The following is a 26,245-nucleotide window of genomic DNA, read 5'->3' as shown; positions in this document are numbered from 1 at the left end:
TGTCGCGAATTTCAAAAGGCTTTTTGGCTTCACCAACGAAATCTCTTCCAGATTAACGTAATGTGTAGCCCCCAAATGCTGAAGTCGTTGTCTTGATAATACAGGACATTCACAGAAGAGGTTCTCCATTGTTTCTCTGGTGCCTTGCTCTTGACATTTCCTGCAGTATCAGCGCCATCTTGTAGGCGTGCGCCGCTACAAGACAGTTACCAGTGAGTCTGCCGAGCATATTCCTCCATTTGCCAATAGAAATCTTGTGTACTTCTTATCTACCCCCTTACACATAACTTTTGCGGTTTTGCATTCCAGTATATTCTTCCAGCGCGCTTTGAACTTTTTTACCAAGCTTCTGCCTAGATCATCATATAGACAGTGTATAGGTTTATCTACGTTCGTCATGCTTTCGGATGACAGTTTTACGCCTCGTTTGGCAATATCGTTACCTTCTAAAGGCAAAAATCATATCTTCGAAACTACTCGACCAATTTTAACGAAATTCCGTTCAAACCATTTCCTTAGCATCCTATAGTTTGAAAATGCGAGAAATTGCTTCACAACCACGTCTACTCTCCTTATACCACAATTTTGAAGCCCATCTGATTCATTCACTTAGCAATATATGAATGAAGGACCAGTGCAGGTATCGGAACAAAACTTTCCACAAATATTGGATTTCTAGTGTGAAACCATGCCATCTTAAAATGACCGAAATCGGACAATAACATTTTAATGCCTCAGGTACCGAGCATGAGGACCTCAGTGCTTGTGACCGATTTTTTACCGAAAATATACTACTTAAAGAGCTAAAGCAATTCAAAGAAATCTGTTTTTTTTCTACTAGTGTATCTCTGTGTTAAAATTGAGCAAAATCAGGCCAATCAATATGTCCTGTAGCCCCCTTATACCTAATATACGGATTTTCAAACTTCCGGTGGGCTTTATACCGTATACATATATCGGTTATTATCTGAGATATCTTAAGAAAAATATAAGAACATATAATCTCGGATATGATTTAGGAGGGTGGTGAAAATGAGTAAAAACAGTTTAGGAATTATCCCAGCCCCCATATGCTATATATAGTGATTCTCGTTATTCTACTGGATTTTATGCCGAATATATGGCTTGATTTGTATGTTATTTCATTAACAATAAATAAATAACATGCGAGAGTACAAAATATTCGTGTACACCCGAACTTAGTCCTTCCTTACTTATTTTTAATTTCAATTAAACACAAAGCAAACTTCCTTCATTCATTCATTTTTCAAGTTTCAGTTTCCATTTTTTTTTGGTTCATAAAACACATAATACTTATATTTTTCATTTTATTTATTTTTTTGCAAATGAAAATTTGGCTGCATTTACTACTATTATTTGCCGTGCGTGTAAGTATGATGGGGTATGATGGTATTCGCTTGTCCTTTAACATTTATACTCTATATACAAACATACATATATATGTATTTTGCAGTTGCTAGCGGTAAACGGTTATCTACCACGATTATTTACATGTGACGTTGATCTTGTTAGCGAGAAGGGCGATCAATATTATCGACCCTGGAGGCCTGACTTCTTGTCTCAAGAGTGCAAGGGAGTGTATAACAAAAGGAGCACAGATAATGCAATGTACCGATTATATGAAGAGGAAGCGCTCGCATTTAAGGAGTTTATTGGTGCGATCGAAACATTTGAGGCGAAAAAATCTAGAAAGGAATTGTGTGCAAAGAATGATGTAAGTATATCGCGTGTTTTTGTTTTTGTTTTTGTTTTTATTTTCAAACTATATTTGCGATCAGCAGTGTATTTTCAAAAAAATATTGTATTTAAGAAATATCGAAAATATTAATATTAAGCTTATACGTTTTTATCTTATGTGCCATCATTATCTATCATCTAGTATCCTCTGCATATCAATTATCGACAGAACTTCTACAAGGAAGTAGATCTGTGTTCATGCTACAAGAAGAATAATTATGAAACTTTCCTGAAATGCCTTATCGAAAAACGAAAAGAGTTGACTAAAATAATAAGAAAGAAAACTTGAATTAAAGGTGTCATAACCATATCCATATAAAACAGCTGATTGAACCAAATTTACGGGCAACAATGCTTCCAATTAGTGGTGCGTTATCATAACAACAAGACTGTAACCATAACTTTAACTATCAATTGAATTGTGATTTTCCATTTTCCCTGTAACCATAAAAAATTGTTTGTTGATTTTTTGAATTTTTTCTATTTGATTTATTTGGCATTTTCGAATTGAAAACAAAAACTGCAAATCGACTATAGTAAATATTGTTACAGTTATGACTATGAGTTAGGGATATGGTGTTATGTTATAGCATCTTTAATTCAATCTTAAAATGCTTGAAGTCAGTAGAATTAATTTGTTATAGGCATGTATATACATATACATATGTATGAAATTTTTAGTGAATTTGTAAAATTGTATTTATTTTTAATTGCCGTGAGCACAATGTCATTTTCTAAAATAAACTGTATGCGAAAACAAGAAATATACCCTTCACAGGTGCATTTCTTTTAGTAACTATGTGTTTAAGCAAATCTAAAGACGTAAGTAAAAAAAAAAGAAAAAATTTTACTAATCCATGTCAAATTTCGTGAAGCTACCACGTCAAATGCGAAAAATTTTCCATACAAGTCCTTGATTCCGATCGTTCAGTTTGTATGGCAGCTGTATGCTATAGTGAACCGATCTGAACAATTTTTTCGGAGATTATATTATTACCTTAAGCAGTAATCCATGTCAAATTTTATGAAGATATGTAGTAAAATGCGGAAGTTTTCCATACAAGCCCTTGATTCCGATCGTTCGGTTTGTATGACAGCTATATGCTATAGTGAACCGATCTGAACATTTTTTTCGGAGATTACATTATTTCTATAAACAATAACTCACACCAAATTTCGTGAAGATATGTAATAAAATGCGGAAGTTTTCCATACAAGCCCTTGATTCCGATCGTTCAGTTTGTATGGCAGCTGTATGCTATAGTGAACCGATCTGAACAATTTTTTCGGAGATTATATTATTACCTTAAGCAGTAATCCATGTCAAATTTTATGAAGATATGTTGTAAAATGCGGAAGTTTTCCATACAAGCCCTTGATTCCAATCGTTCGGTTTGTATGGCAGCTATATGCTATAGTGAACCGATCTGAACAATTTTTTGGGAGATTAAATTATTTCTATGAACAATAACTCACACTAAATTTCGTGAAGATATGTAGTAAAATGCGGAAGTTTTCCATACAAGCCCTTGATTCCGATCGTTCAGTTTGTATGGCAGCTATATGCTATAGTGAACCGATCTGAACAATTTTTTCGGAGATTAAATTATTTCTATGAACAATAACTCACACCAAATTTCGTGAAGATATGTAGTAAAATGCGGAAGTTTTCCCATACAAGTCATTGATTCCGATCGTTCAGTTTGTATGGCAGCTATATGATATAGTGGTCCGATATCGGCAGTTCCGACAAATGAGCAGCTTCTTGGAGAGAAAATAACATCTGCAAAATTTCAAAACGATATCTTAAAAACTGAAGGACTAGTTCGTATATATACAGACAGACGGTCATGGCTAAATCGACTCAGCTCAACATACTGATCATTTATATATATACTTTATAGGGTCTCCGACACTTCCTTCTGGGTGTTACAGACATCGTGATAAACTATATACCCTGTCTGTTCAGGGTATCAAAATAACATTTGGAGTACGATTTTTTGCACACACAAGCGCACTCAGTTATATTTAAATTATTATGTTTTTTTTTTTTACATTTGTAAATAGTTATATGGCACATGTACACATACTTACACACACACATATAAATGCTACATTTAATTACATATGTGTACATTGTTTAAAAAAGTTGAAGGTAGACAATGCCTTTGGCTTTTGCCACATATCAATAGTTTCTAATTTTTTTTATCTTATTATATACAGTACATGTCAATAGTATAGATTCAGCAAATGTTGTGTTTATAGATAGCAAAGCATTTGTTAGTTGGACATATTGGCACTCGGCAAAGTCTTTCCGGTTCTCGTACGTTCGTATTTTGACTTTTTTGCAAGTCTTCAAACGTAGTCGGTGCGTGTGTGTGTTGTGTGTTGATGATGCCGTTTCATCGAACTGGAGCTGTGGCTATGCTAGGGTCGCACACAAATCATATACTCCTCGGTACTGTGAAAATTTCGGAAATATGTGTGAGATTATTGTATTGTTTTCTATTTACTGCCTAGGCATGCGATACTTAAATACATATATTTCTATAAATAAAAAAATGCATGCATATATTTAAAAAATCACTATATAGAATTACATTTTGATAAAATATTTTTTAATTAATTTTTTCTTTATTTTTTATTTATAATCTTTTTTCAATTTCTTGAAACGCAATACTATAAAATAATGTCGACTTAAAAATATTTTTTAAGGCACTTACACCAAAATAAAAACAATATTTTAAGGCAAACATTTTTCACATTTTTTTCATTTAAATGTGTTTACTTTGTGTGCCGTAGATGTAATTGTAATACTATCGCATTGTTTACAAATTTTTGATCTAGTTTTCAAAATTCATATTTGGCTTAAAAACTTGTTTAAAAAATATGAGTTTATTAATAAAAAATTTAAACTTTTATTTTTTAAATATTTATATAAATTTATTTTGTTATCAACATTAATTAATCCAACTGATGTTGATTTATTTTTATTTGCAATTTATTTGTTTTATAAAACCATTTTTCTATAATTATTGTTTTTTAATTAATCTCATATTAATGTATTAACTTTAACTTTACAAAATTTTATTTATAATTTAGTTAAACAGTCATACAATTAGATTAAATTAATTATATCTCTTAGCTCTATAATATTATATAACTTTATAACATTCTATTCATCATCACTTATTTATAATACTACAAAATACATTTTTTCATCAAATGTGTTAAATAGTTTTTGTCTATTATTAGCATGAATAAACTGCTCTGATAAATAACAGTCATTCGGAGTCGGCTTAACAATTATAGGACTCTTCATTAGTTGGTTTAGGGGCTATACGAGTGTGACACTTTCAAAAAATCGATTTTTTTATTTGATGCTTATTCGATAGTTTATACTTTCAAAAATGTACTGTGAAATCGACAAGATATCTTGAAAAGTTTTTTAATGGCAGCGTTCAAAAGAGTGACCGCTCGTAAGTATACATAATAAGCCGCTATAGTTGAAACTTTAAACGCTTTTTTCTCGAAACGACATTTCTCAAAATTGCTGACATCATAACTCAACGATACATTGACCGAAATTCAAATTTAAACTAAGTATTCTTGAATATACAGTTGAACTTCCATAACTCGAACTGCTCTAACTCGAAGTTCTCCATAATTCGAACTATTGAATTGGCAATATAAGTCGAAATTCATACAAATTACATTCTATAACTCGAAAGTCTCTCTAACTCGAAGTTTTTTTGTGGACTATGGTGATTCAAGTTAGAGAAGTTCCACTGTATTTACTATACAATGATATATCTTTTGGTTGAAAATGGCATTTGACATTAAAAAAAATACCATATTTTTCAGAAATTCGTAATTTTGTTAATTTTTGATATTTTCAAATATCATAGGTCATTTTATATCTTTTTGATTTTTATTTGTTTCAGCAACTCATTCGGCCGGAATCACGTCAGCAGTTGAGGAACTTGTTTTTGCCACCTCCGAAGACAGCACATAACACCGTTTTTTCAATATTTCAATATTTTTACCTATTTTTATATATTAATATACTTTATTATATCCAAAAAAATTCAAAACATTCGATTGAAAAAAAATCACAAAAATCGCCTAATTTTGCATGGGTTACACTGGTATAGCACCTTAACAACAAGGCACACACCACCATAAGTTCGATGTTTGAAAAAGTTGAATTCATTCGATTTTTTATGTCCTTTAAATAAAATTTTCGAAAAATTTTATGAAAATTTACTTTTGTAGCTTTTGCTTTATTTTTCTGTGATTAGTTTCTAAATACAATTTTATTATTATTACATTCACAATTATATTTTTTTAATTAAATTATTATTGTAATAAATTTTCAATCAAAAAATTTCTTTTTTATTATTTTATATTATTTATTTTTCCTAAACTTTTTACTATAAATGTTTTCTTATTATTAATTTAAAATTTAATCTATTGGTTAATCATGTTTATTTATTATATTATGTTTATTGTTATAATTATTTAAAAAACAAATATTTTTATAGAACTCTAATGATGTATTTGTATTCACTATACACAACAGGCAACTATTGTACATGCAATAATTACAAATTTCATAAAAAATATATTAAAATTTTATACAATCACAACTCAGCACAAAAAAAAAAAAAACAAATAAACCAGTTTTTTAGTCACTTAAATCCATATATTTATAATAAAAACTTATTTATATATACACACACACATACATATATACATAGACTAAAAATGAACCAGCATTAAAGAAGATTATCATATTAGATTTAAATTACTATAACAGAACAATTACAAATAAATTAAAACTAATGATAAAACAATCTCAGTTAGGAAAGTTGTGTCAACTATGCAAAACAATAGCAAATAATAACGATAGCTGCACGTATGTGTTCCCACAATATTTGGTGCTAAGCGTATGGCACCACGCGAGCGTCACTGCAATAGTGCTTTAGTAGACTTTTTTGTGCTGTTACAACAATAACAACAACAAATGGCTATGCGCTTCAACTCATTTTCAGTTGAGTTAGTTTGTTTTTTGTTTTTGTTCTGAGAGCAGTTTGCGGTTAGTCATGATTGAATCCATTTGGTACGGGGCTAGTTGATGTAAGCCTGAATTTGAAAATAAATAATAAAAAAAAATAAAAAATAAATTGTATAGTTGTAAAAAATAGTGAAAGAGTAAAGCAATGAAATAAAATTAACTAGGAAAGGAATTTTATTAGAAACAGAGTAGCACAGTTATGCATACGCTCATGCACCATTTATAATAATATATTTAATACACACATAAATAACAACTTTTTCTAAAATAAACTAACAACTTCCTGTCCCAACTTACCGTAAACTCTCCGTTCTTGAACGATGCGAGTAGTCCTTGGACAGTCGATGCCTGAAAAATTAATTAGAAATATTATTCTTAGAAATATTTCCTATATCTTTTAAACATTATTTTTACGAACCTACGATTACGATGTATGCTGCCGTTTCGTAAATTCCGATTGTCCCGCCATCTCATGAAGCGATGACGCAGAGCTTGGCGCACTTCCGAATTGAGGAAGCAGAAGAATAGGGAAACGAAAAAGCCCTAAAACATAAAAATATTTCTAAATAATGGTTAATATTAATAATATCAACAATAAATATACATGCCTGTGTACTTATGAGGAAGACACGCAGATTTTCAAAAATGTTTTGTGTCATTCCTTCGCCACCGGGGCAAAATAGCACAATGAGATAGGTGACGCCGAACAGCGGTATGAGCACAAGTAATGCTTTCGATGCCTTGCGATACTGACGCGTCTCCAGAGTGTTGGCCGAACGCAATTTCGTGATGAGTACCTGAGAAAAGAGAGAGAGATAAGACCAATGGTACATTAGATAAATGAGCAGATTAAAGTTTTAAATATAATTTAAAAAAAAAATATAAAGTAGAACTGCTAGTACTGGTTTAGAGGTTAAGAGCCAGTAAAATAAAACAAATATCATATTAAGCGTATATAAATATATATAAATCGATTCTATAATAATAATATACTTACCCACATAATGCGTATAAGAAATATTAAATTGAGTATTAATACAAGGCAGGTAGGTCCTTGAAATATCCAGTCAATGTGAGATTCTCTTATCCACGAACACTGTATGAACAACTGGAATGAAAAGCGAGAATTATATATAATAATAGTAAGCTACATGTACATGTTATTGGGCTAAAGTCCAGTGATTTATATGATGTATTAAACCTGAGTGAACGTGAGGGGTCTACGTGAACTGCGGTGAAAATAATAACAACTGAGAAATATCTGCGAATTATTATAAATCAATGAAGTATGCCGATCTATCAAATATATTTCGAATGTGTAAGAGTTCGAGTCAGACTTCTAGAGAATATGTTAGATCCATAACTTTGTAAATTTGTAAATTGTAAATTTAAGTTTTTTTTTTGTATAAAAACGGTTACAAATGTCGATGAGCCTCAGCCGCACTTTTCTTGGAATTAAAAAATAAAAGCTAAATTTCCCGCAAATGTCGAGAATTCGGCTCAAAAAGTGACATTTTCAGTTGAGTATAAGTTTGGGATGCAAACAGATCTCTACAAATATTTTGTTGGGTTAAGATCAATATAAAACGATTTAATCGATTTAATCGACCAGTGCTTGACCTTAGAGACATTACAGCAAACGTCGAGAATTCGGCTTAAAAAGTGACATTTTCAGTTGAGAATAAGTTTGGGATGCAAACAGATCTCTACAAATATTTTGTTGGGTTAATGTTTACACAAAATAAGATAAGATCGATATAAAACGATTTAAACGATTTAATCGACCAGTGCTTGACCCTAGAGACATCTAATGGAAAACGGCGGAAGTAAATTTTTCTTGAAATATTGACCTCTTTGCACTCCTATATTTATCTTTTCGATATTTTCCAGCTTTCCTTTGACTTATTAATATTTTGGATTATTTATTCATAGCACATTCCCGGTGTTGATTATTTATATACAGCTCATAAATCTCTCATTCAAGTATTCCATTAAATAAACGTTATGCTATGTGTTGATTGACAACTCTGAATGGTGGTGAATCAAATGAAATTTCGCTAAAGCCTATAAGGAATTAGCTAAAGTAAACATTTATGAAGTTGCAAGCTTTGACTTCCTGTGATATAACGTCATCGAAAATATACACAAATAACTAAAGCTGAGTAGATATTGGAGTAATGTTTATAGTATAGAGACAAGCCAGTGAATAAGAAGGCCATAACTATTAATTTTTATCTTTATTTATGACTGACTGCTGTTAGAGATTTGTAGTTTTGATGAACAAAGTTAGATTTAAACCCTTGCCACCACTTAGAACTCAGAAGTAGAAGTGGATTTTGATGAGATACAGTTGAACTTTCATAACTCGAACGTCTATAACTCGAAATTCTCCATAACTCAAACTCTTGAATTGGCAATAGAAGTCAAATTTCATACAAATTACCTTCTGTAACTCGGAAGTCTCCTCTAACTCAAAGTTTTTTTTTTGTGGATTATGGTGATTCGAGTTAGGGATAAATAAATTATATTTCCAAAGCTAAAATATTGAAATGTTTGCCGATTGCATCGCGCCTGTGGTCTTAAATTATAATTTCGCAACTAGAGCTTAGATTCGTTGGAGGTTAAAGGTTATCTAGATCTTTGCGTCACTGCATGACTAAAATTTTACGGTTTGCCCAGTCAGATATTTTAATTTGACTACTTTTTCAAAGACTATTTGACAAGCAATGTGTACGCCAGCAATCTTTGAACCATTAGTGAGCTCAAACCAAATATTCATGACAAATCCAACGCTACAGACATAAAAGATGACACATCCTATATAATGCGTGGAACATCTGTCCAAAAACATTCATATATGACCACAACATATGTTGTTGTCTCTGTCATCAACGCAATTAAACAAATTTCGCTTAAATGCCCACCAGCTAACACCATATGGCCACATTGAAAGAAAACACCATTATGGGAGCTCGGCAATGACGTAAAGCGTTGAATTGGCGGTATGCTCATAAATATCCGTAATATGATAGCTTCAAATGAGCGCAATTACAATTATTATGAACCTAATAAATGACAGGGTGGGGGGAGGGGAGAAATCGCATTCACATTAACGCTGCACACATTGCTAATTACAATAATAAATCTCGTCGAAATGCAGAAATAATATTTATACTTACGCCATTAAAATGTTCACTCTCCAATGATGTGGCGAAGATTTTTGCTATTGACCAAATAAATGTTATAACAGCGGGGCAACCTGTAAATATTAACAACAACAACAACAACATTTAGATAATTGTCTGTGTCTGTGTTTATGTAATAAGAAATTAATGGTCCGTGTTGCAACTATGTTTGTACTATATGGCTGGTAGTTCAAGCAGATGCAAAACAGACCCGAACTATGCAGAATTGCACAAAAATAAAGAGAATTGCAACAATTATGTAAACAAATATGGAATTATAATGGTAATGTAAATACAATAATTTAAAGGGAATGGCGGTGTGCTTTTGTGGGTTTGTTGGGTGCAATAAGGGAAATACAGATTTAAGACAAGATATATAATATCTATATAAAACTTAAATTGTATGAAAATAAACATAATTATAAATAAATGAAATTTAATTAAATAATATATAAATTTGGAAAGCTAATAATAGAAATGCCTAATATAGTATTGTAACAAAAACTTGCTAAATAACTGAAATATTTATTATAAAGCTAGAAGTCAATCAGAGTGTCGGAGTGTGTTCAAATCAAAAGGAAAGATAGAGAAACCGTTTTTTGAAGTATAGAGGTTTAAAAAGGATCGCTATAGCTAATTTTCGGAACAGAATTTTCATTATACAAGGTACTTGACCCGTTATTTATCAATGCAAATAAGCCTATGACCCTAAAAATGGACCGGTATGAGAAGGTTACGACCGAAATTTCTTTCCAATTGACAGAAGGTCTGGCAATATATAAAATTTCCACCAAAACCACTATTATTGAAAAAAATTTGACCTGCTCCACAAATGGACCTACTGTATTTTGTGCTATATTAAAAATTTATCAACTTTTCGTTTCGTTCCGAAAATTAGTATTGGAAGTAGACGTGGTTATTAACCGATTATACTTTTTCAAAAATCTTTACTGTTAATTTGGTACATATAGTATTAGCCTTTAGTCGTTATCTGTAAAATGCTATTATATTCCGCCCTAATTAAATAACGCCCTAATTGAACGAGAACTATTACTTTGGTAGTACATAAGTTAGTTAAAAGGTTCGTTCGGTCATGATCAGTGATATTTTAACCTATATTAAGGGATAAAAATGTGAAAGCCTTGTTATTACACTGACATATACTAAGTAATGAATTAAGAAAAAATGTCTAGTTATAATTAAAATAAATTAGTTTATACTGAACAAAGATCATACTCCACAAAAGTTATGTATTCAGGGGTGTTGTGGAATCCATGACAGATTTGCTGAATGTCCGAATGGCAAACCAATTCTGATTTTCATTGGTGTCACAGAATCTGATTGTATTTTCGTCTTTTCGAATATAAGCAAACCAATATTCGAATCAGCTGTTCTGCTATTTATTCATGGGGAAAAATTAGCAAGACATGTTTTTGGAATTGTATTCATACAATTAGTTCAAAATATTAATTAAACCCAAAAAATATAATTAAAATGAGAAATTATTTCAGCTTTTATTTTATTTGGCAATGAAAGTTTTAAGGAATCACAGTAATTCGCTTTATGCTCAAAGGAAGTCAAAAATAGTAATTATTTTTATGTAAAAAATGTACATATTTAAGTGTATATATACAGTGGAACTTCTCTAACTCGAATCACCATAATCCACAAAAAGACTTCGAGGAAATTTCTATGGAATTGCCTTTCAATGCCACTTCAGGAGTTCGAGTTATGGAGAACTCCGAGTTATGGAAGGAAATTTGTATGAAATTTGATTTTTAAACGCTATTCCCAATTTAAAAGTTCAAGTAATGGAGATCTTCGAGTTATGGAAGTTCCACTGTATATTGTTTAACTTTTATATAAAAAGTTAGTTATTTCCATGATCTAATCTGAATTACTTATTTTGTAAAATTCTGAGAATATTTTAATTTTTCCGTTGAATTCAATAATTACGTCATTTAGCGTTCTTATCTTATTTTTTAATAATAATTATATTTTTTCCAAAACAAAAAATAAATTTGAACAAAATGTCTCAAATCTGTCAGCCTTGAAGCTCTTGGTTTGTTTCTGATAGTTAAACCGATAAAATTGGTTTCCATGACACCTAAAACCAATATAATTTCTGATTCGAACATCAAACCAATAATAACAGAATTCATGACACGAACCAGAATTTTTTGTCGGTTTGAATTCTGATTCCGACAACTGTGAGATTCCACAACAACCCTGATTATGCCATTTTCGATCTATTCGACAAACGGTACCAATTAACTGGAATGGATAACTTTTTATATACGATCAAGGACTCCTATTTTAGTAGCATTCTAACGAAAGTATTTGGATTCGAGTTTAAGCTTCTAAAAATATACAGCAAAACAAACAAACATTTTTAGAATTCAGATTTAATCTAAAAATTGTATATTCGGTACTTCGGAATGTTCTCGATTCGAACATCTCTTTAAAATAAACATTCAATTTTCCAAAATTGTATCCAATATTATAAAACGAATCAATTTAAACAATCGAAATAAATGAAAAAATATTGAATATGAATTCGACTTGATTTGAAACAAAATAAAAAATTAAAAAAAATCACTTTTACAAAAAAATCAAAGAATATTATTTCATTTATTTAAAAAACTCACCCCAACCAATGGAAGCGTATATGACAAACCGTATATTATCGCTAGAAAATGTCTGCACCACCAGCGTATAAAGATAGAGGCCTGTAGGAAATAAAAGTTTTCAAATTGCAATTATTTGATTTATATTTGAAGAAATCTCTTGCATATGCTGCATACCTTCTACAAACATCCAGAAAAAGTTGGTTAAATTGAAATAATGAAACATCATGACCAAAGTTATGCAGCCGGCCTCGCTGGGATGCTCAGTCATCTGCAAAGAAGAAGAAGAAGAAACTCATAATTTATACCGGCTATTAGTTATCACCTGTGGTTCACACAATATAAAAGCATATGCACGTTGTAAACAACGCAAGGGAAAGTGACGTGTACAATTTCGCCTAATGCTTGGCTTACCACATGTAGGCACATCGTGAGTATCCATAACAGCGCAGCGAGTATGTAGGTAAGGAATAAATTCGCATGGATGGTGTTGCGCAGGCATTTCAAGTCTCTGCAATTAAACAAAAAAACAAAAGAAAATACAAAAAAATAGAAAAACAAGAAAAATAAATAAATGAATGTTTAATGAATAAAACAGAAGAATTTTAATTGCAGTAACATTAAAAATTTGATTATTTATATAATATTTCAACGAAATTTAATTTACTGCAAAACTTCCTCATTTTGTTTAGCTTAACTACATTTGCAATTGGTGTACAACAAAGATATATGTATGTGAAGTTAAATCTTGAAATATTTTATTGTTTACTCACTTGAAGAAATAGAAAACGATCAATGCTAAAATTAGCGATGTTAAACTAATGAAATATCCAATGAAATATATATACGACGATAATTCGATTGTTGGTGAAAGATCAGCCAGTTGTGGCGGTAGTATTGTAGCCGGCTGACAACGCATATACTCCGTGTAATTGTCCCACGTGCCGTCCGCCAAGCACTGGCGTGTCACATTTTCTGAAAGAAGAGCGAGTGATGGGAATGTTAAAAATGTATGTAATTGTAGACATGACTCAAATCTGATAAGTTCGGATGCTTCTAAATCAGAACTTAACAAAATATTTTTTCCAGGGTTGAGTTTTTCAAGTTCTTAATTTTTTTCGATTAGTTGAGCTTATGAAAACGATCAGAACACAATCGTTTTTGTTGTGGCAATACAAAATATATTCTACTGGAAAAAGTCTGTCGTCAAAAATAACTCAAGACTAGATCCGTTTCAGTTTTTTTTTTAAACTGAAACTACTTGTAGGTGGATTTTATATGGATAGTACGAGATATTCAGATTTTTCAATGTAATAATCGGTGGCCAGATTTTTTTAGAATTTATATATATTTTTGGGAAGTTAATATTTCGAATATATATATGTAAGTCCTCGTCCAAAATGGAGCACTACATGTTGTCTTTGTTGTTGTTGGATATAAATATAATGAGCCAGCGAGCCGACTTTTACTTGGCACTTACTTACTTCCGGAGAGTATAGGAATTGCTGTATTTCGTCGAAGAATATAGGTATCTTAAAAATATAGTAAGCTGAGCTCATCTCGAGAGATTTGTTCTCGTAATTCGGCAGTAAATAGAAAATACTCATACTCATAGAATCCATCATCGTACAGAGATGACTTTAAACTACTATGTTGTTCTCGCAATACGAAGAGTACGGTCAAGTTGGAAGTTCTTCGGGTCCGTTTCGGTTGCAAAGACCTGAATATATGGTTATATAGTGGGAATAAACGTGTAGATTTAAAGAATCTTTGTCGGACAAAGCTCATTTGATTAAGAAACTTGAAGATTCGACACAAATTTTCAATTTCCCTCTAAAAGCTGGAAATGAAGTCGTAATGTTCTTGAAAAAAAAAATTGGTTTTTAATCGCCACCAAGTGTATTCTACTTCTTATAATACACAGAATTGTAAATTTGACCTTTCTTAGAAGGTACAACAATAACTGTTCAAAGATTTTTTTTACAGTTTCCAATTCAGTTTAGAATACATATCAACAATCTCGGTATCTGGGCTACTGATGTACTTCTACTTGCTGGAAGCCACTGCATTGGAACTACCAGTGAGGCAGCTGCATTTCGAGTAACATTTGTTTAAATATATAATATATATTTACTAATAATGTCAATTAAGTATTGACATTTCACAAAGTGACATTTTGAGTGTATATATGTATGTAGATATGCATATGTGTTTGTTAAGTAGTTAAGTAGGCGCGTGACTAAGTCGTGTGAAAGCGCTAATAAAATTTGTAATTTTCACATAAACATCAAATGTAGCAACAGCATTTCCAACTGTATGTCATGTATGTAAGTATGTACGTGTACCAGCGTGTATATGGTTGGTTCCATAGGTGTACGAGAAATATAGTGAGGTGATTAAAATTTCATTTGCAAATATTTGCCCTAATTATATTATTATACTTGACAGCCGGCTTTGCGTTATGTGTCACAAATTCGGTTGACAGCGAAAACGAGCAGTGTTTCAATGATTTAGTCAAGCTTAAGCTGACGCGTCGAAATTGACATAAATTCAAATATGTATGTCTACATGTGTGTAGTTGACTGACATTTGCATTTGTTATCACAGACGGTCCAAATGCAGAGCAATTAGATGTGTGGTATCCTTTAACGGCAAACAGGAGTGATTAGCGGATTTCGGGTAAAAAGTTGGAATATATGTACGTAAGTGTTAAAATACAATATTTTTTCTATAGAACAATAAATAGGTTTTTTGATAAATTTTTTGGGGTTAAAAATAGACTAGAAGCCTATTGAGTGACAACCGTGTCGGATTTTCGTAACCCGAAAGAACCCGCATTCATGTCCGACCAAGAACTGGCAACTCCGTTACAATACTCAAAACTTTTAGAGGAATATCTAGTACCGCTACGTATTAATAACACCAGAGACACCCGAAAAATATCGTCCAATAAATTAAATTGCTTAGGCATATTAATAAATAATTGTCATTAGCTTAGTTTCCTTTCGTATACTTTACTGCATCTATATCATTATTAACACAAAAAAAAACTATTGGATTTATAAAGCTTGTTATTCCATCTGCTTTGGTTACCATGCCCGGAAATAAATTTTATTTTTGGAAAAAAGAGGCACACGAATTGGCACGCGTATTTACCGTTTTTATTATGAAGTTAAAAATGTGTCATCGAAAAATGTTGACATTAATGATCTATCGCATCATAAAGCAAATCGAAAATAAAAGGGGTGTGTCCGACAACTTTCCAAATCAATATCAAATTGATTGATCAACAGTATTATGCAACAACAGCTATCTATCATATTAATAGCTAATTAATAACTTTTAACTAAGGCCAATATTTTCAAACTTTAGGTCTTACTCTTGAAAAACTTACGCAGTTGGGAGTGATTTATTATGGTTAAAAATATATCGTAATTTACCAGGAAGGAAATTTCAGGTCAGTAGAAGAAGTCTCTAGACAGGGTATAATAAAGCCCAGTATACTATAATTATCTGAGTACAGTAGAAACACGATTATCCGATCATCGAATATCCGAACTCGTCTCCGCCCAATTTGACAATTTAAAAATGTTTTGACGGCAACTGATGAAGAAATCATAGACAATTCGAACACTAAAGAGCGAGAAAGTGATGAAGAGTTTGAGTCCCTTCGGATTTATGTTAAGCACCATCTCACGCAGAAGCTTTTGAAGATCTAGATAGATTTAAAGTGGTTTAAAATATAGCGTGAATCGGATCCCATACAGTTGTTACAATTGAAGCTCATCAGGGTCTTGGCCGCAATGCAAAGATGTCAATCATTACGTTAAAGATCAATCACAAGTTATTTTCAATCAAAATTTTAAATTATATAGATACTGTATTGTATAGATATATATAAATTATATGTGGTATTATCCAAACAACTGGTTTTATTTGATCCGGATTATCGGGAGTCTGCTGTAATATGGCTTAAGAACTACGTAGTTTCTGGATTCTGGTTCAAAAGAGTACAATATGCCGAGCTTATGGGGGAAGTCGGGTTTAACATCTATTCTCCCAAAGATAAGCCTTAGTTTGCGAATAAATTAAACAAAAAATGTTTTCAGTTGCTACAAAACCTCGTCTCTCTCTTTCTGTTTTTCCTTTTTTATAGCATTATTATGAATTTAATTACCTGTTGTATTGTAATGTATGCCCTTGAATTCTGCAAAACAGGATTGTATTGCTGTCGTGCCGGCCGGTGTTTCCTGCCAACAGAGAACAGAATCAAAGGAGGGCGGGCAGGTTAAGTAGGTGGCTGAGTCATTGCGTGGCTGTAAGAATTGGAATAAATATATTTTATTAAAAAACTAATAAAAGAAAAAAAAAACAACTTAAAAGAAAATAATCTAGCAGAAAAATAATAATATATGAGTGGAAATTAATAATTAGTTCGACTTTGGTGTATTTACGTTGAATTTAAGCTAATTTTTATTTAATTTGATTTAAATATTTTACAATGACATCAATATTATTGGATTATCAAATTTATGTTCTTCAATGTTCACTAATTCGTTGAGGATTTTGCTTTTGAAATTTTCAGTCATCCCTTATCAGTTCGACACGTTTGACAACTAGGAGTGTCGTTGCAGTTTTTTGATTAGTTTTTTTTTATATTTTACAATTAAGTGTTATATTGCCATTAAAGATTTTAAAACAATCGTTATTACTCATATACGAATTGCTATCAAGTATTAATGGACCCACGCAGCTTGTGTTCGACGATCGAGCACGTTTTAATGACTCAAATACGCATATGTTTGTGTGTATTCATAAATATATCAGCGTAGAAGTGAGTATGTGTAACAATGTGTGCTTTAAATGCTATGTTGCAACGCTGAACAACCAGGGAATGCGACTAATTAATTTGTGACCCGTGGCGTATACTTTATTGCGTTAGCTTGTGGTAGCAATTTGCTGACTTGCAATGCCGAGAGTGGTTAATAAACTTGCGGAAGATACATATAAGCACTTATTGATGTATGTATATATTTATCTACATATTACTTGCGTATTGCAAAAAATATGAAACCTCATGGCATGACTTTTGTGTATCACTATTTGATAAAATGATTAAAAATGCGAGTCGTTAATAAAAATGAAGGTTCTGTATATAGGATATTTATATTAATTAAAATAATTAAAAATTATATTAATAAAAATTAATAATAATTGAAGTTTATAGAAGAAATAATTTAGACATTTCTTCGTGGTATACAATGAAACATCTCTATCAGACTCGTTTTGATATGAAGAAATATTTTCATATAATCCCATTAAGATATAAGCCGTTAGAAGAGAGAGAGAGAGAATCTCTCAGCTTAATATGATTCTCGATAAATATTTATGCCATAACGAAGTTTTTTAGATAATCAGACAGCCCTTTAAATGCCTCTTTTAGCTTTTGAAATAACATTAAGGCTCACACCACAATTGAAGAGTGAAACTTAGTCAAGCATTTAACACAAAAATTCAGAAAGATTCTTTTGTTATTATTGATATTTTTCCTGCTAATAAGCTACCTTGGGATCCATCGGTAAATATTCAGTGATTCGGAGCTCAAGTCGCTCCTCTAAATAAACAAAATCGTCTGAAAATTATATCCGAAGTCTTCGGTGTACCATGTATATGTGTAATGAGAGATTTTTTAGATTGTTAGACCCAGCTGCGTATAGGATTAATAGGAAAAACTTCGCCTAATTTTATGTTAATCTTCATAAAGACTGAAACTCGATCCATGGTAATGTTCTCCGTACAAAATGTATCATAACTGTCATACCATTTTCAAATCGTTCAATTAACTACAAGACAATTAAGACTCAATTAGACATTTAATATTTGACAGCTGTCAGAAAACTGTTTTGATTTTAATTTATCATTTAAATAATATAAGTAAATTTTCAATTAAACTTTGTTATATTATATTTGTTTGTTATATTATATTTGAATACTGATTGAACAATTAGTTTATTATTCTATTGCAGAGTATAGTTGTAAAAACAATTTGTACTTGAAATTGAATTGAAATTAAATTAATTACTTAATTAGGCGTGTGTTTTAATGGATTATTAGAATATTTTAATGTTAGGGAGTTTCTCAATAATTAGGTTTGTTATAAATAGAGTCCAAAACATTACTACAATATTTAATTAAAGGATTTGACGGCTCGGTAAAAAATTTCCATCGCTTAATAATCAACCAAATTGTGTTTCAATTAACTAATATTCGCACTGGCCTTCCAATAAAAACATCTAAAAAAATACTAATTACCAACATTTCCCCACTTTTAACGAAATTACGAAATTTTGCGCGAATGCAGCAACTTAATTCATAACACAATTCAGCAGAAAGCCGCGCTATCAACGACGCGTGTTTGCAAATAACTGTATATTCGTGCAATTAAAACGCTACGCCCACTACATGCTGTTGCACATCGGCGCCCGGAATAGCGCTATAAATTTCGGGTCCAACAATTAATTTGTATACTTGTATGTTTGTATGTATGTATGTGTGTGGGTTTATAAAAGTGAAATTGTACTCACCGGTGTGCGCCTGCCGCTCTGTTCGCAAAGCGCCTTCAATGTTTGGTTTATGGAAATTTCATTTATTGCAGACTCATCAAGGACATTTTTGTTCATACGCAGCATTTCCGTGGAGAAATTGGCAATAATATTTTCGATGTCCAGAGTTTCGGCCGCCGCCGAATCATCTATGCTTTCGAAAAATGCACGCAGATCTGTACTGGACATTTTGGGCGTTGGTAATCCAGTATGGATTTCGGGTGGAAGAGAAGTCGTTTATATAATCAGTTGTATGTACTGTTATGTATTTGTGGGAGTGGGTGTTTGGCCCAGCTGTCTGGGCTTATTAGCCTCTAGTGCTGCTGGTGTCACAGCTGTGGCGCCTATTTTATTGTTATTATTGTTGTTGTTGTGAACTTTGGTCCGTTGGCAATTAGCTGCTATTACTTGTACTAAATTGTTTGTTGTTGCCTCTGCTGCAATTTCTATTACGTAGTATTGCTGTTGTTGTTATTTTGTCCACTATTTACTCTAACCGCTAACTTTATTGGCGACAATTCTGGAGCGTGGCAGCCATTTAACCATTGTTTTTGTTCGTGTTGTTGTTTCACTATTTACATACTACTGTTTCCTCTTTTTGTGTAATTCTTCTGCTGTTTTGTTGTTGGTAAGGTGTGCTTTGTGTCAATTAGACTTTATATATGTTTGTATTTCTCTTTATCTTGCAATATTCTACTGTAAGTGTAAGTAAATATGATTATCGTCACCTCCATGCAGCCGCAATTGTTTGCCCCTACCACTTATTTCACTTGCGAAATTCGAATGAAAGTGAAATTAGAGAAATGGAATTTTATTTGCTGCTGGCGTTGTGATGCGTCTTATCTTTGGACAATAACTGTAAATAAAGTAGAAGTGGAAAAAACATACATACAATTAGACAAAATTTACGGGTGTTAAGTATATGAGCAAGTTAAAGGTAAAACACTCGGTAGTAAACACGAGGTAAATGCATTCAAATATACATATGTACAAAATACAGTCGGTCACATAAGTGTGGTTACAATCATGGTCAAAGCATCTTATTTTGGAGATATGCTGTCATATGTTTATACTCTCTCAATCAATCAAGCTTATACCTGTGACATACCTTTATACACTATCGAAATTGATGAAGTCCTATAACGACCACGCACACCTAAAAGTAATAAAATAGTGATACTTGTTCAACCAAAAACGGCAGATCACTCAATTTCACCAAAACTTGGCAAAAATTTACCAAAACATGCAGTGACACGCCCACTTTTGGGCGAATTTACGTATATAAACAACAAGTCGACCAATTTTAACCAATTTTATAACGGAACATTATTATTATTTTTATCATTATTTTTGTATAGCTTGCTAGGTCAAAATTTGACTACAATCTCGTCTGCTTTCCATATGACACCATTTTAAGTTCCATCCGATACTTTCCCTAAACAATGTAGAAGTCATGTATCAATGAGTATATCGAAAGGCACAAATACTGTCCGAAAAGTGTGACACTCTTCATTTAAAATTGGTCGAAATCGGACTATAACTTTTCAAGACCCCACAAGCCTCCAGAACCTCAATACAAATAGGAGACCGTATACCGAATATATCGTTCAATATTTAAGGTGTCTTAATGAGTCTAAGTGGGAATTTATCCCCAAATCCTAATATGGCATCGTGCTGAAAATGGATAAAATTGGTTCAGAAATCGACTCTAATATTCAAATTAATGGGTTTCGGCCCTATTGATTTCCGATAAATTTTCTGGAAATATTTTCTCGAGCGTATTTTAGTGTAATCGAAGTATTTCTCATATATAATCATCGAAATAAAATGTTGAATTAAGTTAAAAATTTTCTGATTTTAGACATCGTTCATACTTCGAAAACTGAAGCTCAGACGCTTTCTGTATTACTGGTATTATACTATTGTGAATGACTGTATGCAGAGAATTATTATATATTGCCAGCGAATGACACATAAATTTCAAATTTTTAAGTAGGCACGATTAGATAAACTTATTTTGTAGAAGGAACCAAATAAATATTACCCACTCTCAAACGAAAATTAAAAAAAAAAAATAATCAGAATCTTAGATATCAACCATTTGATAAACACGTTAAAAATCAGTGTAGAATTACAAGAATAGTTGGATAAGCACTTACTGAAATGATAATCTTTATAAGCGATGATATATGGAAACACTGCTTTTATTTTTTGCTAGTTTGAGATAATGAATTGAATATAAGAGTCTTATCTTGTAAAGGGTGATTTTTTAAGAGCTTGATAACTTTTTTTAAAAAAAAAACGCATAAAATAAGATAATTTCATTTAAATGTTGACCGCGGCTGCGTCTTAGGTGGTCCATTCGGAAAGTCCAATTTTGGGCAACTTTTTCGAGCATTTCGGCCGGAATAGCCCGAATTTCTTCGGAAATGTTGTCTTCCAAAGCTGGAATAGTTGCTGGCTTATTTCTGTAGACTTTAGACTTGACGTAGCCCCACAAAAAATAGTCTAAAGGCGTTAAATCGCATGATCTTGGTGGCCAACTTACGGGTCCATTTCTTGAGATGAATTGTTCTCCGAAGTTTTCCCTCAAAATGGCCATAGAATCGCGAGCTGTGTGGCATGTAGCGCCATCTTGTTGAAACCACATGTCAACCAAGTTCAGTTCTTCCATTTTTGGCAACAAAAAGTTTGTTAGCATCGAACGATAGCGATCGCCATTCACCGTAACGTTGCGTCCAACAGCATCTTTGAAAAAATACGGTCCAATGATTCCACCAGCGTACAAACCACACCAAACAGTGCATTTTTCGGGATGCATGGGCAGTTCTTGAACGGCTTCTGGTTGCTCTTCACCCCAAATGCGGCAATTTTGCTTATTTACGTAGCCATTCAACCAGAAATGAGCCTCATCGCTGAACAAAATTTGTCGATAAAAAAGCGGATTTTCTGCCAACTTTTCTAGGGCCCATTCACTGAAAATTCGACGTTGTGGCAGATCGTTCGGCTTCAGTTCTTGCACGAGCTGTATTTTATACGGTTTTACACCAAGATCTTTGCGTAAAATCTTCCATGTGGTCGAATAACACAAACCCAATTGCTGCGAACGGCGACGAATCGACATTTCACGGTCTTCAGCCACACTCTCAGAAACAGACGCAATATTCTCTTCTGTACGCACTGTACGCATTCGTGTGGTTGGTTTAATGTCCAATAAAGTAAACTGAGTGCGAAACTTGGTCACAATCGCATTAATTGTTTGCTCACTTGGTCGATTATGTAGACCATAAATCGGACGTAAAGCGCGAAACACATTTCGAACCGAACACTGATTTTGGTAATAAAATTCAATGATTTGCAAGCGTTGCTCGTTAGTAAGTCTATTCATGATGAAATGTCAAAGCATACTGAGCATCTTTCTCTTTGACACCATGTCTGAAATCCCACGTGATCTGTCAAATACTAATGCATGAAAATCCTAACCTCAAAAAAATCACCCGTTATAATTTTCTTCACAACAATACAGATTTTGGAATTGTGTCATATTTATCGAGACACTCTCGTTAATAAGGTTATATACATATAAGTAAGTGGTTATTACATTGCCCCAAATATACCAGCATGATTCTGCAAAAAAATGGAAGCACTTAAGATGGTTCATAAAATAAAATAAAAAAACACTTATATAAAAAAGTAAATAATAATTAAAACCTGACAAAATAATCTCGCTTAAACTAGGACATAGCCAACCTGTCGTTATGACAGCAAGTAGCAGACTGAAGTTCTTAAAATTCAACATTCCACAAATAAAGGCCATAGAATGAAACAGTTGCCATTGACATTTTGACAAAGAAAATCCCATAATTAATTCGCAGCAAAATCAACAATGAAATATTTATGTATTTGATTGATGCGATTTGGCTGGAACGCATACATAATCACGTTTTGATTCTTTAAATAAAAAGCCGAAATTATCGAGAATTTATAGACAATTACGTTAACTGTTTATAATTAACAGGAATTTTCCACAATTGATGGCCTTGAAAATAAATTTGCAAGGTCTAGATAGGGGACTTTTTTCGATGGAATCACTTGAGTTTTGAATTTTAGATAGACAATGCTATCAAGTTGAATTAAATTTATGTTTCTATATCTGTGTAGTTTTAATTTATAAATATACGATATAATAGCGTAAGAAATTTCCGAAATTATCGTTACGTGTCGTTATATAGAACTCAATAAAGATCATCTTATCGTAGAAGTTACATTAACCAGGCAGATCTACATTACAAGAACATTAGTGATGATTAAATACTTCATATACCTTAGGTTAGATCACCAAAACTGAACTCTTGCTTATTTCTTCCAAAAGGAACCTGGCCCACCATCATTACGATTTTGTCGGAATATGCACTTTTATCACATTCTCAAAGATTCATATCTTCTTTAAGCACCCATATCTCATTTCTTTTTAAAGTCATCCCACGAAAGGCTGATATACCAAATCGAAACGGACCCAGCTTTATATACGGTCATGGCATGCCAACTCGGCAGCATTCCTCAAAATTATTTGGGAAATGTTATCTTGCGATACAACAACAATAACTAAGTTACTAATAAACCGACAAATCACTAAAGTTCAATCATAACCAATCCTATCGTTGGCTTTTAAAATCTAAGTAATTGAATTAGGACCGCATAATTTTCTTTTGTGAATCGTATAATTGTCTAAAAGTGAATAATCAATTTAATTCAATATGCGTTTTAAATGGATTTTCTTCAATATGAACTTATATAAGGTCTTAACACATATTAAATAGAATTAACGTACGTATATAATCAGGCTATAAAACATAAAATGAGGTTTAATAATATTTAGCGAGAACGAAATTTACTCGTAGATATATAGGTATGAACCGAACATTTTATACTCTCGCAATTTATTTATTTAACTTAATTAATATTATATAATACACAATTTGACCCACATATTCGTCATATATAATATATAGTATAAAGTCCATTGAAAGTTGGAGACCCTAATAATAGGTATATGGGAGCTAGGGGAAGTTATTACACGATTTTACTCATTGCATGTAGACAATAAAAATATTCCCTCTGAATTTCTTCAAAATATCTGAAAGACTTATATATATTTTCTGTAAAAAAATAATTCGAAGCTCTGAGGTCCTCATGTTCGATATATGGGGCCTTGAATACTTATGATCCGATTTTGGCGATTTTTAGAAGGGCAATGCCACACTGTAAATTCAGACTTTGTGCAAAGTTCTGTTCCGATATCTTCACTGGTGCTTACTTTATATATTGTAAAATAAACGATTCAGATCGACTTCAAAGTTCTGGTATAGAAGAATTAGGCGTGGTTGTTAACCGATTTGGACTATTTTCATCACATATCTTTGGGAAGCCAGGAAGATATTATGAACCGAATTTCATTGAAATTGGTCGAATAGTCGGAGATATAGTTATTGACTCATAAGTGGACGGAACCACGCTCATTTCGTCTGCTCTTTTGAGTGCAGCTCTTCTGTTTCATATTTATAATTTAAGGTTTCTGGTGGTTTTCCTTACTGAATTAAAGCATTTTTAGCAGTTTTCAACATAACGTTTGTTTGGGAGGTGTACGTGGTTATAATCCGATTTCCTTCATTTTTGGACTGTATAAGTGGTATCTAAATGAAACGACTCTAGAAAGTTTCCTTGATATATGTAGCTTGAGTAGTTTACGAGATATGTACAAAAACTTAGTAGGAAGCGTTGAAAGTATATCTCAATCCATATTTTGTTTGAATAGTAATTAATAATTGAAAGCAAGAAGATATACCGGATCCTTGCTTAGAACTTATATTTTAGCATGCCGATTATTAATAATTTATATTTATTTTTAATCATAATAATCAAGCACATCTTTCCAAAATTATTTTCCAGAATTTTGAAGCAAAATATTTTTTTTTATAAAAAATAAATATTAAGGAAATAACTATTTTTTTATATTTTTTTTATAAAAAAAATATATATAAAAAATATTTTTTTTATAAATTTAATAAATTTATTTTTATAAAAAATATTTTATGAACCACCCTAACAAAGTCTCACAATTAAGATACTGGCTAACTAACAAGCGCACGAATTTAATTGAATGATAAAAACATATGTATTTCTAAGTTCGCAGAACAATAAAAAAATATTTTTCATTCATAAATTCTTTATTGAGCAAATACATATGTAACACGGTGTGTTGTTTGTTTTTTACCGCACGGCATGCGAGTTTATATTTTAATTATGACTTGTTTTGCGATTTCAGAAGAATATATATAAACAAGCGTACACACACACACAAACACACAATCTTATCAAAACAAAATCAGTTTTGGTTACAGTTACCGTTATACATATATGTACGTACACCTACTATTGTTGTTTATTATCGCTATCAACAGGTAAGCTATCGGCTAACAACAAATTATGTGGCTATTATGCTTTGTTTGTATATGGTATATAAATAGATTGGAATACCCGGTGTGTACCATAGAACTCTGAGCTGAATGCGTACTGGAATTTGTAAATCACAGCAAATGGTAGATGTGCATACCTTATATGCCTGCAGATATGTGTTTTTAAGTGTTTGTATACCATAAATTCTGTCGCATGCGAATTTCCAAGAGCTGATATGAATAAAAACATACATATGTACATACATATATAAGTATATGAATGTAAGTGATTATAAGTACCGAGATAAAAGTTTGTATTCACATATCCACAAAATATATATGAGTATGTGGCAACACATCTACTTTTGTATGATGTTATCATAATGCGTATTAGCGGAACATGTTGTCTGCGGTCTTAGATAGCAACCGATTTTGGTTGAAAAAATATTGCTTAGTGATATGTGAAAAACATGTTTAAGTCAACCACATATGTATGTGTGTAATAAGATAGAGTGAAGGGTGTTCGAAAACAACGGTGGCT

The 26,245-nt window shown here is 32.0% G+C and overlaps 3 protein-coding genes across 4 annotated transcripts in view; 1 reads left to right on the top strand and 2 right to left on the bottom strand.

The window, feature by feature from the left end:
• The first annotated feature begins 1,225 nt into the window (after window positions 1–1,225).
• LOC105218597 (uncharacterized) lies at window positions 1,226–2,533 on the top strand. Its single transcript, XM_011194295.3, has 3 exons — window positions 1,226–1,388; window positions 1,475–1,735; window positions 1,901–2,533. The coding sequence occupies exons 1-3, from the start codon at window positions 1,347–1,349 to the stop codon at window positions 2,045–2,047; spliced, it is 450 nt and encodes a 149-aa protein (XP_011192597.1). The 5' UTR covers window positions 1,226–1,346; the 3' UTR covers window positions 2,048–2,533.
• LOC105218598 (diuretic hormone receptor) lies at window positions 1,950–19,808 on the bottom strand. Of its 2 annotated transcripts, none has more exons than XM_029044433.2 (12): window positions 19,232–19,808; window positions 16,825–16,963; window positions 13,421–13,622; window positions 13,062–13,158; window positions 12,825–12,918; window positions 12,669–12,749; window positions 10,015–10,094; window positions 7,833–7,943; window positions 7,444–7,632; window positions 7,254–7,378; window positions 7,133–7,183; window positions 1,950–4,219 (listed from the first exon to the last, which is right to left on the bottom strand). In XM_029044433.2, the coding sequence occupies exons 1-12, from the start codon at window positions 19,436–19,438 to the stop codon at window positions 4,186–4,188; spliced, it is 1,410 nt and encodes a 469-aa protein (XP_028900266.2). In that variant the 5' UTR covers window positions 19,439–19,808; the 3' UTR covers window positions 1,950–4,185. The 2 variants fall into 2 exon arrangements, with proteins under 2 accessions (XP_028900266.2, XP_054090882.1); XM_054234907.1 differs by lacking the exon at window positions 1,950–4,219 and adding an exon at window positions 6,256–6,903.
• Window positions 19,809–19,950: 142 nt separating this feature from the next.
• LOC105218892 (zinc finger HIT domain-containing protein 1) overlaps window positions 19,951–26,245 on the bottom strand; it is a 56,973-nt gene continuing 50,678 nt past the window's right edge. Inside the window, exon 4 of the mRNA XM_054234908.1 lies at window positions 19,951–20,105. The gene's annotated coding sequence lies outside the window, so the exon portion shown is untranslated. The remainder of the gene's footprint in view (window positions 20,106–26,245) is intronic.

This window comes from Zeugodacus cucurbitae, chromosome 6, assembly GCF_028554725.1.
Source record: "Zeugodacus cucurbitae isolate PBARC_wt_2022May chromosome 6, idZeuCucr1.2, whole genome shotgun sequence".
NCBI classification, from domain to species: domain Eukaryota; kingdom Metazoa; phylum Arthropoda; class Insecta; order Diptera; family Tephritidae; genus Zeugodacus; species Zeugodacus cucurbitae.
The sequence above is the reverse complement of the archived record's forward strand: the minus strand, read 5'-3'. Positions and strand labels throughout refer to the sequence as shown.